A 13,017-nucleotide genomic window follows, 5' to 3' on the forward strand; every position below is an offset into this window, starting at 1 on the left:
ACCCGAGCATGGAGATCTGCTATGTTGGAAATCAGGTGCCATGTCATGGTCTTCATCCTGAAGTCTCCCAACACCTAGGCCAGTGTTTCCCAACCAGGGTGCCTCCAGCTGTAGCGAAACTACAACTCCCAGCATGCCCAGACAGCCGAAGGCTGTCTGGGCATGCTGGGAGTTGTAGTTTCGCAACAGCTAGAGGCACCCTGTTTGGGAAACATTGCTTTTAGAGATCTGTGAATATTTAGATCGGTCGGGGTCTCAGTGCGTGTTACTCACCAGCTCTCAGCAATTTCTGTCTCACTGCTGCATTATAAATCTATAGGGAAAGCAAGACAAAGATCGTTACGAATCGGGGAATGAATTCCGCCATTGGCTATTTTTTTTTTTTTTTTGTATAGTTTGTGACAGTGACACTCCAAAAAACAATGCAAATTTTGGAGCATGCATATAGTCCTAAAATCTGCAGCTTCCTTCAAGCAAACAGCTGGAGACACTCGGGTAGGTAAACATTGACCTGGGCGGACAAGTGACACGTACCCTTGGATAAAATATGCAGAGCTGCCACATGGTCACCATCTTTAACTTTCATCAAGCACAATAGGCTGGACACATCCCTCCACTTCTTTTCCTGCCTTATTTATGTGCTGCCTTAGGATGACAGGAAGCCGAAAATTTGTTACCTGAAATTTTTATTTCCTGGAGTCCATGAGCAGCACAATATGCTTTAAACAATGGAGACAAAGTTACCAAAAGGGCCATCGACTTTTACAGGACTGCTCCTTGATAAAACCGCTTCAGGTGAAACCCGTTGGGAGTTGTGGTGTGGGGGATGGGGCGAGTCCCGTTTCTCCATTACTGGTCTGTATTACATTTACTGCTATCCTGTTTCCTCATATTTCACTTTATGCACTTCTTTTACTTAAAAGTTTTTTTTTTGTTTTTTTTTAGTATTCTTTATGAATTGTTCAATTATGCACTATTGGAGCACCTTTTCCACTTTGATTATTGATTTGCTCGCTCACTATTTTTCACGCACTTGCACTTTTAGCAGCTGACCAGTTGCTTGCAGTATTACTATTACATTTGTACTAATGTTGCAGGACCTCTCACCCCAGTACCCCCTCTTTTTATCCATTCAGCATACAGTGGTCCCTCAAGTTACAATATTAATTGGTTCCTGGACGACCATTATATGTTGAAAACATTGTATGTTGAGACCAGAACTCTATGGAAACCTGGTAATTGGTTCTAAAGGCACCAAAATGTCATCCAAAAATAGGAAAAAGTGAGAATTAAAGAAAAATAAGTAGATAACTAATATAAAGCAAATCCTTACATATAAAAGAAAGATCTGCTGGGAGCTGTAAATCATGGTCTGTGTCAGTGTTTCCCAAGCATGGAACCCCCAGCTGTTGCAAAACTACAAATCCCAGCATGCCCGGACAGCCAAAGGCTGTCCGGGCATGCTGGGAGTTGTAGTTTTGCAACAGCTGGAGAAACCCTGCTTGGGAAACACTGGTCTATGTAGAGGACAGGAGCTTCTTCAGGGTCCTGTACAGTACACCCAATGTCCCAAAAAAGTAACATGGAGCCGCTAACCCTGGTACAGGTAAAGAGTACAGAACATGTAATACCTCCCTGTACTGTGGGGGCGCTACCAGACACCAGTCAGTGCATACACTTCAGTAATACAGAGGTTTTACCAGGGAATGCCCATTCTGATTGGTCAGTTCTTCCGACCATTGACACGTTTCACAGATCTGGACTGTCTGTACATTGTATGTTGAGTCTGGTTTCAACTTACAATGGTCCAGAAAAGACCATTGTATGTTGAAACTATTGTAAGTTGAGGGATCACTGTATTTACTTTTAATACTCAGTTCTTTTTAATAATATAATTTTTTGTATGCATAATATATATTTTTATATACATACATTGACTACTTCGATTTTATTGGGGGTCCACATTAGGTGTGGTCTCCATACATGTGGTAGTGGAAAATTTGTTACCTGAAATTTTTATTTCCTGGAGTCCAGGAGCAGCACAATATGCTCTAAACAATGGAGACAAAGTTACCAAAAGTGCCATCGACTTTTACAGGACTTCCAGGACACCATCTCCAGATGTTACAGGATCAGGCGCGTCCCCAATATGTTAGGACATATCCTGCTGCCAGGAGCACTACTATTAGAGGGACATTTTTATTTAAGCAACTTTCTACTCTTTTCACTACTTGCCAGTGGGCAGACAGTAGTATTATTAGTTGAGCAAAATCCCAACTTTTGCAAAAAGTTTTGCAGCAAAGCAACTTTTTCAAAAAAATTTGACCAATTTTGTCACTCTGTGCTGTGGTAGTGAATAATAAATTCTCCCAATAGTGTCTAAAATGTAGGACTTCTTTACAGGAAAAAATAAAATAAAAAAAAGTGCAACTTTTGGCACAGATCTATGCCTGCTCATTAAGGGCCCACAAGGCATTTCATAAAAATTGTGTAAATTGCGCCAAATGTATTTAAAATGGAAGCAACTTAATCTGAAGTTTGGAGTAAACATTCACTTCTGTGCAGTTTTTATAAAGTAATAAATGCTGAGATAAGTCGCAAGCTTTCCACAACTATGGTTCACACCGAGATTACGGAATTTAGGCCACAGAAAAAAGAAAAAAAAGCAACACAAAAACACAAATGTGGGAAAAACAATTCAAAAACTGCCAATGACCCAAAAATGCTATGAGAAAATTGCTTCAACAAAAGCATTATGGGTACAGTGTCTTAGACTTGGACTTACGGCTAACATTTAGCTGCAGCGTTTATCACCAAAGTTTAAAGGGGTATTCCGGCTTTATACATCTTAAAAGGGGTATTCCGGTGAAAACCTTTTTTCTTTTAAATCAACTGGTGCCGGAAAGTTAAACAGATTTGTAAATTACTTCTATTAAAAAAAATCTTAATCCTTCCTGTACTTATTAGCTGCTGAATACTACAGAGGAAATTCTTTTCTTTTTGGAATGCTCTCTGATGACATCACAAACACAGTTCTCTTTGCTGACGTTATTATAATAATAACACTTTATTTATTGTTGTCCTTACTGGGATTTGAACCCAAGTCCCCAGCACTGCAAGGCAGCAGTGCTAACCACTGAGCCACCATACTGCAGTTTGCACACATCTTCTATGCATGGTTGCTAAAATGGACAGAGATGTCAGCAGAGAGCACTGTGCTCGTGATGTCATCAGTGTTCCAAAAAGAAAGGAATTTCCTCTGTAGCATTCAGCAGCTAATAAGTACTGGAAGGATTAAGATTTTTTAATAGAAGTAATTTACAAATACGTTTAACTTTCTGGCACCAGTTGATTTAAAAGAAAAAAGGTTTTCACTGGAGTACCCCTTTAAACCCCTATCCAAAGGATAGGGGATAAGATGTATGATCACAGGGGTCCACTGGGGCCCCCCCACAATCTCTGTGCAGCCCCCAACTTTCTTTCCCTGGCACTGCCTCCGAGACGGGGACGTGATGTCACGGCCACGCCCCCTAGTGACCTCACACCACACCCCCTCCATTCATGTCTATGGGAGGGGGCGTGACAGCGTCACGCCCCCTCCCATAGACGTGAATGGAGGGGGCATGGTGTCACTAGGGGGTGAGGCCTTGACATCACGTCCCCATCTCGGAGGCAGCGCCCGGTACAGAATGTCGGGCTGCACAGCGATTGTAGGTGGTCCAAGCGGCGGGACCCCTACGATCATACATCTTATCCCCTATCCTTTGGATAGGGGTTTAAGATGTATAAAGCTGGAATACCCCTTTAAAAAAGTAAAGTGGTCATCAGTTTCACCCGCATTAACCTGTTGGGTACAGCTGTTTAGTGAGGGCGAGACTGATGATAACTATACTTACCTGTCCCCGATCCATAGTCCCATTGGCCTGTTATCTTCCTCAGAATTTAAGGAGCACGGTGACGTCTGGGCGCTCCTAAAGCTCTGCACGCGCACTAAGCCTACAGCCTGAAGGAGGAAGATGACGGGACAATGGGATTATGGATCGGAGACAGGCGAGTATGGTTATCATCAGTGTCACCCTCACTACACAGCTGTACAGGTAAGTGCGGGTGAAACTGATGACTGTTTCGCTTTTAAAAAAGTTTAAGAAAGCAATGATGAGTTTGATTTCTGCCTGTGTTGAAGCTTGTTTTTGGCATATAATGCATTGCATGACTTCCTATCTAAAACAGCGGTCATCCATTTCTGTAGAAAAAAAAACAAGGGTATTTTTTATACTTTTTTTGTACAAACCAAATCCTTCTGCAACATTCCTGTAGTCTGGTTACAATAGATGGACAGATACTAAGGACACTAGAAAACAGACAGAGCGGCGCCCACATCCCTGATACCTGCTGCATGTGGGAGTGCGAATTCATGAGTTTCTGTTCTTCCTTATCCAGTCCTCCAAAGTACCAGACGAAAGAACGTAAGCATCACAAGAGGAATCATATTTACTTGAAAAAAAAATTTAATGGTCCCAAACAGATTCAACAACTCAGCATACACCCAGGGTGGGAAAAAAAAAGGAATATAAAATGATACAAATCATGACAAGAAGTGACCACGTCTAGAATTCCACTCAAATTTTTTTTTCTTTTCATCTTTTAATAAAGTTAGGGTTGAGATCTTCCCCTAAACCTTCAAAAGAAAGCTGCAGTTTAAGGGTGTACAAGTTGAGGGGGAAGAAAAAAAAAAAATTTTTTTAGGAAAAAAAAAAAAAATTATAATAATAATCTGTTGTAATCGGCTCACCCCACCAAGGGTTTCTTTTAAAACCTGTTGTGGCAAATGTAATGACAAAAGAAATAATTTAGGATGTGTGAATCCTATATAGGCAGAAAGGTTCCACCCATCAGAAGTGCTGGCATCCATTGTATATATAGCTGCAGACTTTCCTATCGGCGCCATCTCAGAGCCTCTCTCCTCTTCTTGCTTTAAGCTTTGGAGCATCTGACCAGCCAATCGAGAGTTCAACAAGAAACTCCTGCCCTGTTGGCTTTTGTTTTAATTATTTTTTTATTTTATTTGACTTTTATTTCCTTCCCTGAGAAAAGGGCAAAGTGTGGTCTGCAGGAGAGTACAAGGCGTCTAAGTCCTTTCCAAATGTCATGTCTTCCCTCCCTCGTGCTCCTGGGGATTGGCACTTATGAGCTGATATCTACATGTTGGTTTGTGTCAGACTCGCTCACAGCGCGGGGTGCCCGCCTGCGGTGGATTTTTCTGTTTTTTTGGGGAGATTCAGTTGTTTGATGGGATTTGTCCAAACAATTTGCTGGTATTAAGAGCCAAGCCTTGCTTTCTTGCTGAGTGGCAGAGTTTCTTCCTTCTCCTCCTCATCTTCAGTATCGTCGTCCTCATCGTCATCTGGATAGTCTACTAGTCCCACAAGGCCTCCCTGGAAAAAAATAAATCGTAATTGCTACAGGTTAGCAGAAAAAAACTACATATAAAAAGGTAGGGCTGGGCGGTATACCGGTTCATACAGAATTTTTTGGGCTGCACGATATGAATTCTCCCCCATACCGCAATAACGGTTGGGCCCCTCCCCCTCAGGAAGGTATTATCAGCCTAGTGCAGCGCTGTCCCCACATCGGGGAACTAACCCTATGTTACCCGCCAGCGCTGTTCTGCCCCCCCCCCCAAATTAATGATCAGCCCAGCGGGGTACTACTCAAGCACTGCCCTCCTCCTCTTTGTTGGGGGCCGCCGGAACTCACTGTATGCCAGTGGTCTCCAACCTGCGGACCTCCAGCTGTTGCAAAACTACAACTCCCAACAGCTGGAGGCACACTGGTTGGAAAACACGAATATAGGTCTCCAAACTGTGGACATGCCGAGACTTGTAGTTTTGCAGCATCTAGATGTTTACAGTTTGGAGACCTAGATCAGTGTTTTCCAACCAGTGTGCCTCCAGCTGTTGCAAAACTACAACTCCCAGCATGCCCGGACAGCCGTTGGCTGTCCGGGCATGCTGGGAGTTGTAGTTTTGCAACTGCTGGAGGTCCGCAGGTTTGAGACCACTGCTGTATGCTGTATCCCTATGCCCGGGCTGCAAAAGATACAGAAAATAAACTGTGAAAATACCGTTATATACCGTGGAACCGCCGTAAGTTAAAAAAAAAATAAAAAATAAATAATAAATAAAAAAATACCGTGATACATATATTTGGTCATACCGCCCAGCCCTATATGAAGTCACATAGTTCATAAAGACCATCAAGTTCAACCTATATCCGTATTGTGTCCTTACCGTGTTGATCCAGAGGAAGGGAAAAACCCTTATGAAGCTGAGGCCAATTGCCCCACGACAGAGGGAAAATTCCTTCCCGATTCCAATATGGCATCAGAATAAATCCCTGGATCAACGTTCTGTCCTTGTAAATCTAGTGTCCACAACCTGTAATGTTATTGCTCTCCAGGATCACTTTCTCTGGCAAAGACTTCCATCGTGTCACTGCTCTTACAATAAAGAACCCCATCTGTGCTGTGTTCTGGGTATAAATAGATCCTAGTGAGATCTCTGTACGGCCCCTGATATATTTATACATAGTTATTAGGTCACCCCTAAGCCTTCTACTGATTTTCTTTCTGGGTACTGTAGTCCTCCCATTCCCATATTACTCTGGTTGTCCGTCATTGAACCCTCTCCCCTATATCTTTCTTATGTATCCACATGCACAAATATCTTTCTGCTAAACACTATATACCACTCATCTCGCCACTGATGTCATCTGTAAAGATCCATATACATGCATTAAACTGATGACAATAAAGAGATCAATCTTCTCCTGAGCGTCTGAGACACAGCTGAAGATTTTTCACTATATTGTCATCAGTTTTCAATAAACGCATGTTTATGGATCTTGCACCAGTCTTTGCAAACCTATAAGTCACCGTGCACTCACAATATTTGGCATTTATCTGACACAGATCACTTACTCCCCAGTTCCCTCATTCATTATGACTGAATATATATATATATATACATACACTGAGTATATACCTTTGTAGTAATAGCTGCCGTCTGGGGTGTGCTTTTAGAAACTGATCCAGGGGACCCAGGAGAACCAGGGGACCCAGGAGGACTAGGTGAACCCGGTAGGCTGCTCGCTGTGGATTGGCTGGTGAGGTTCGTCTTGGTTCCTCCAGAAAAAGAAAGTTTAAAACTCGAACTCTGGCGGCCAGTGAGACTGGTCTTCAGGAGAACCTCTTTCTCTTCGCTTTCCTTCACTGCAAATCATAAAACACAATATTAGAATCCAAGAAGGGTCACAAATTAATTCAGTGTCTATGGAACCAGCGGTGCATTTTACTTTGCATTTCGATGAGTAACTTATTTGAATAGTGTTTGCTAAATACAAATTACCACAGTAATATTTACTATAATGAGTGCGCTGATCGGTGTTTTCCCTCTCTTTTACTGTATGTTATTGGTTTTGACAGGTGACTACAGCAGCACCTTTTTATCATCATTATTATTACTTTGGTGCTGCCAGCCCACGTTTTTGTTTGTAAGGATGAATACGTGGGCTCCTCTCCAATCAATTAAACGGAGAGCTACAAATTTCCAACCAGATCCTTACATTTCTTTCTCTCCATGAACTTGCTGATGGGATCATTCAGATCGTCAATGTTCTTTATTTTGTCTGAAGGTAGCACCATGGGATCCCCGTCCTCCAGGTCATCCTCATCAGTGTTAAACCACATCTCCTCCTCGTCCTCTATAGAGCGAGCATCTCTCCGGTACCGGTGATTCCTGAGGATGGACCGCATGCTGCAGAGCACATAAATGTTAAAGCGTTATGTGAATGATATTCAGCCTAATAGATGGAAGAGAGGAAAAGAGCAGCGCAGGTCAGATGAAATCTATCTACTGATTCTCTGCCCTGGTGGAAGGAGCAACATATCAAATTCATTAAAAAAAATATTTAAGTCAAGTCATGTTGGGAAATGAAGTAATAAGCTTAAAATCTGTAATAATGAAAAATATTTTTCATTGGGGGGGTTTGTAAGGGGGGAGAGGGAGGTTTTGTTGGTGGGGGCAGAGGGAGGTTGTGGGTTTGGTTTGTATTTGTTTCTAAACTACAAAATGTTCAATATACATTTTCTGATTGAAAAAAAAAAAATAATAATTCTTCATTAAACGGGTACACCGGTGCTTAGACATCTTATCCCCTATTCAAAGTATAGGGGATAAGATGCCTGATTGCTGGGGACCCCGTGATCTTGCACACGGCATCCCATTAGAATCAGTCCCCAGAGCATGTTCGTTCCGGGTCTGATTACTGTCGATCACGGGGACGGAGCATTGTGACGTCACGCTCCACCCCCTCAATGCAAGCCTATGGGAGCTGTCACGCCCCCTCCCATAGGCTTGCATTGAGGGGGCGGAGCATGACGTCACAATGCTCCATCCCCGTGATCGATAGTAATCAGACCCGGAACGAACACGCTCCGGGGACTGATTCTAACTGGGTGCGGCGTGCAAGATCACGGGGGTCCTTTGCATAGGGGATAAGATGTCTAAGCGCCGGAGTACCCCTTTAAGGGTAGGGTTACACGTAACGGATCTCTTTGTTACTCTCATAGATCACTATATATAATCTCTAGTATGTCTTAGAACAGTAGTCTTCAACCTGCGGACCTCCAGATGTTGCAAAACTACAACTCCCAGCATGCCCGGACAGCCGTTGGCTGTCCGGGCATGCTGGGAGTTGTAGTTTTGCAACATCTGGAGGTCCGCAGGTCGAAGACCACTGTCTTAGAATAACAGACTTTTCCATGGTCTGTGCAAGATGTTTCTACGTGCTGAACCAATTTAAGGACTGGCCTCCAACCTGTTGCAAAACCAATCTCCTCATCATGTCCTAAAAATCTTCAGCTGCATGATGGGCATTGTAGTTTTGCATCAGCTGGGGAGCAATAGGTTGGGGGAACACTGAATTGAGTAAATCAGATGCTGCAGGATAGCTAGGTTAGAAGTAAACATGGCTCAGTCCTCAATGATTTGGCTCGGACACAAACCTGTCAAGTTTGGGGTTGTCTTGCCTTTCACGTTGCTGATCATATCGCAGTTTAAGTCCTTTGAATGTCTGTACATATTCCACATCTTCTAGCGCTTTCCAGTAATTCTCAATGACATGAGCTGTCAATGACTTGATATCCTCCTGTTATAGACAGGAAACATGTCAGTCAATGTGAAGGGTGGTAACCTGGATATATATATATATATATATATATATATATATATATATATATATATATATAATCACTATCATATTTCCCTATACTTTTATATTCATATACACCCGGTACTCACCACTCGTACATATTCGAAAATCTCAATGATGGCAGAGTTAAGGAGGTTATACCGAGAACCATTATTGAGAAATGCTTTAACCACAGGCTCAAACAGGAAGCTTTTCACTATATATCTGTTGTAGAATTCATCCTTCAAACCGACTATTTTCCGCATGAACCGCAAGGAGCCTGTAAGAAAAACAAATGGTATATTACAACAGGCACATGGTGAAGAAGTAAAGTAGTCATGGCTTATAAGGAGTACTGCAGTCTCGGACACTTATCCCCTATCGATCCCCTGTACAGGGACCCGACATTGCTGAAGCTCTGCATGGCTAACGTGCGTGCCGTCGACCTCACTCAACAACACGCCCCCTCCATACAGCTGTATAGGAGAGGTGGGTATGCACGAACGCTGCATCTCTTCTACAGAGATACATGGAGGGGGTTGTGTCAACCGCGGCCGGCAGCTGTGGCCGGCACGCCTCCTGCACAAGAGAACCGCAGCAGAGCCGGGGCCCTGTACAGATCATGGGGGGGTCCCAGCGATCAGATACTGCGGAAAGGAGATAAGTGTCTAGGGCTGTAGATCTCATTTAAGGATTTCTACAACATTTTTTTCCCCAGCCAGTATGCCTCCAGCTGTTGCTTAACTACAACTCCCAGCATGCCCGGACAGCCAAAGGCTGTCCGGGCATGCTGGGAGTTGTAGTTTTGAAACAGCTGGAGGCCCACTGGTTAGAAAACACTGTTCTACATCGGCAAGGGTGCCACAATCAAAAGCAACGTCAATTCTAAACATGTCAATTCAAGAGGATGCGCCTAGTTCTCAATCAGTGCCGTAGCTGCATTCTTATGAATCCTGGACCACCGCACAATGTAGGACTGTTTCATGCGCAGCAGGTTCTCCGCATTCTGTGCTGTGACCGTACCGAATGAAGTCAGAACGTGAAGAAATAATGTCTTAGGTACTCACACAGGGCCAGGAAAGAGTGCACCGAGGACATAAGTACCAGCACTCTGCGCAGGATGTCCTTGTTGATGATGTAGTTCTTGATGTGATAGGTGTGATGTTCGACGCAAAACGTCAACAGCTCCAAGATCAGTGCCAACAACTGAGCCGTCTGGAAATCATCTGAAAGAAGATAAAAACTTATAATGGGGAAAAAAAAAACTAGAAGAAGTTTCTGGTTAGCAATAGAGATGAGCGAACTTACAGTAAATTCGATTCGTCACAAACTTCTCGGCTCGGCAGTTGATGTCTTTTCCTGCATAAATTAGTTCAGCATTCAGGTGCTCCGGTGGGCTGGAAAAGGTGGATACAGTCCTAGGAAAGAGTCTCCTAGGACTGTATCCACCTTTTCCAGCCCACGGGAGCACCTGAAAGTTGAACTAATTTATGCAGGAAAAGCCATCAACTGCCGAGCCGAGAAGTTCATGACGAATCGAATTTACTGTAAGTTCGCTCATCTCTAGTTAGCAACTAAAATACAAGGTTTCCTATTTTTTCTAAGCATTCTGTTCAATAAATCAAACTTTTCTTATAGGACTTTTAAAGGAGATGTCCAGTGCAGATTTTCTATTCCATCCTGCCCGGGCTGTAAAAAAAAAAAAAGACAAAACAAACTTTCACTTACCTTCCTACGTTCCCCCGGAGCTCCGCAACAGCTGATCCGCTGTTTACTTCCTACTTCCCTTAGCCCGGTAAGTTACACGGTGCTTCAGCCTATCACCGGCCGAGGCGGGACATCTCTGCGGCCCGTGATAGGCTGAAGCGCCGTGTGACTTACCGGGCTAAGGGAAGTAGGAAGTAAACAGCCCGGCCGACCGATCAGCTGTTGCGGAGCTCCGGGGGAACGTAGGAAGGTAAGTGAAAGTTTGTTTTGTCTTTTTTTTTTGCAGCCCGGGCAGGATGGAATAGGAAAAGTCTGCACCGGACATCTCCTTTAACTATGTGGCCAATAACAAAAGCAAAATGCTTCTGAAGCAACACTGAGCATAAAGTAACTAAGCATCTTCTTATTGTTCTTCTTGCCGACAGTAGAAGGGTTTCTAAAAAGCTGATCTGATGTGCAGATTCTGCTCTATCCACAGATGTACATATGCACAGAGTATATCTTATAGTGGACTCCACAGATGACACAACCAAAGTCTTTAGCAAAATGCACAGGTTGCCTCAGATCACCCCTTTGCGTCGGCCAGCCAAGGGATAACATATTCTCTCCAGTGGCTACTATATGTGAGATAGAAGAGAGATATATGACAATACCCCTTTGGGCTTGCTGACCTTTACTGGGTTTCTCCTCTGTAGTGTTAGCCAGTAATGGAGCAGTGAGGACGTGCATGCAATGCTTGTAGAAGAAGCCTAAGAATTCAGTCTTCTCTGTTTTCTACAAAAATAAATAAAACAGGTGTTTGTCGCACATAGGGAAACAATGACCAGACCAGTCTCAGCATACACTCCACACTCTAAGAAGAATCTGACAGCCCGTTCACCCATACTAACCTGCTGGCATTGAGCAATAGTGCGGGTGATGGTAGAACTGGGCGGTATGACCAAATAGGTGTATCACGGTATTTTTGTAACTTATGGCGGTTCCGCGGTATATAACGGTATTTCTTTCACCAAAACCCCCCACCCCAAATCATGTGACCCGAGAGCGCTCTTCTGCTCCCCCCAAATCATGTTACCTGCCAGCGCTGTTCTGCTCCTCCCCAATTAATTATCAGCCCAGCGGGGTACTACTCACATATGTCACCCGCAAGCACTGCCCTCCTCCTCTTTGTTAGGGGCCGCCGGCACTGGAACTCACTGCACGCCAGTGGTCTCCAACCTGCGGACCTCCAGCTGTTGCAAAACTACAACTCCCAGCATGCCCGGACAGCCAACGGCTGTCCGGGCATGCTGGGAGTTGTAGTTTTGCAACAGCTGGAGGTCCGCAGGTATTAGACCACTGCTGTACGCTGTATCCCTATGCCCGGGCTGCAAAAGATAAAGAAAATAAACTTTAACTTAACTACGTCGGCCTTACGCTGAGGACGGGGACGTCGGACAGCCGGCAGCCTATCACCGGCCGGAGTGATGTCCCGCCCCGGCCAGTAATAGGCTGAGCCCACTGTCATGTAAGAAGCCGGCTCCTTACATGACAGTGGGCTCAGCCCATCACTGGCCGGGGCGGGACATCACTGCGGCCGGTGATAGGCTGACAGCTGTCCGACGTTCCCGTCCTCAGCGTAAGGCCGACGTAGTTAAGTTAAAGTTTATTTTTTCCCGCCCACCCAGCAGGTTCAGTACAAACGACCCCTACAATAATATAATAAATATGCATAAACTTTCTTAGCAGTGATGTAGCCGCTATGTGCTGTGAGATCTCACATGTATGCATACTTATTAGAGGGCGTTCATACTGGGCCTACCAGGCAGGCATAGCAGGGCACTAGTGGGCTAGATAACATTCCCAGTGCACCAAAAATACAAATATTTACTAAAAGGCAAAAAGTTGATTTTTATGCTTAACCGTGAAATGTCTGTCTTTCTCGGAGGAGCCATTGGGGGACACAGAAACCGTGGATATATGCTGCTGTCACTAGGAGGCGCTGACACTATGGCAACAAGAAAAGTCGGCTCCTCCCAGCAGGATTTACCCGCCCACAGGCACCTGAGCTAATCAGTTTAG

The 13,017-nt window shown here is 44.2% G+C and overlaps 1 protein-coding gene across 1 annotated transcript in view; it reads right to left on the reverse strand.

The window, feature by feature from the left end:
* Positions 1-4,493: 4,493 nt before the first annotated feature.
* PPP4R3A (protein phosphatase 4 regulatory subunit 3A) overlaps positions 4,494-13,017 on the reverse strand; it is a 39,071-nt gene continuing 30,547 nt past the window's right edge. Inside the window, exons 9-15 of the mRNA XM_056545987.1 lie at positions 11,628-11,730; positions 10,317-10,475; positions 9,360-9,529; positions 9,065-9,207; positions 7,624-7,814; positions 7,044-7,270; positions 4,494-5,435 (exon numbers count right to left, since the gene is read on the reverse strand). Of these exons, the coding sequence (XP_056401962.1) occupies positions 5,319-5,435; positions 7,044-7,270; positions 7,624-7,814; positions 9,065-9,207; positions 9,360-9,529; positions 10,317-10,475; positions 11,628-11,730 (1,110 nt within the window). The 3' untranslated portion in view covers positions 4,494-5,318. The remainder of the gene's footprint in view (positions 5,436-7,043; positions 7,271-7,623; positions 7,815-9,064; positions 9,208-9,359; positions 9,530-10,316; positions 10,476-11,627; positions 11,731-13,017) is intronic.

Source organism: Hyla sarda, chromosome 11 (genome assembly GCF_029499605.1).
Source record: "Hyla sarda isolate aHylSar1 chromosome 11, aHylSar1.hap1, whole genome shotgun sequence".
In the NCBI taxonomy this organism is placed as follows: domain Eukaryota; kingdom Metazoa; phylum Chordata; class Amphibia; order Anura; family Hylidae; genus Hyla; species Hyla sarda.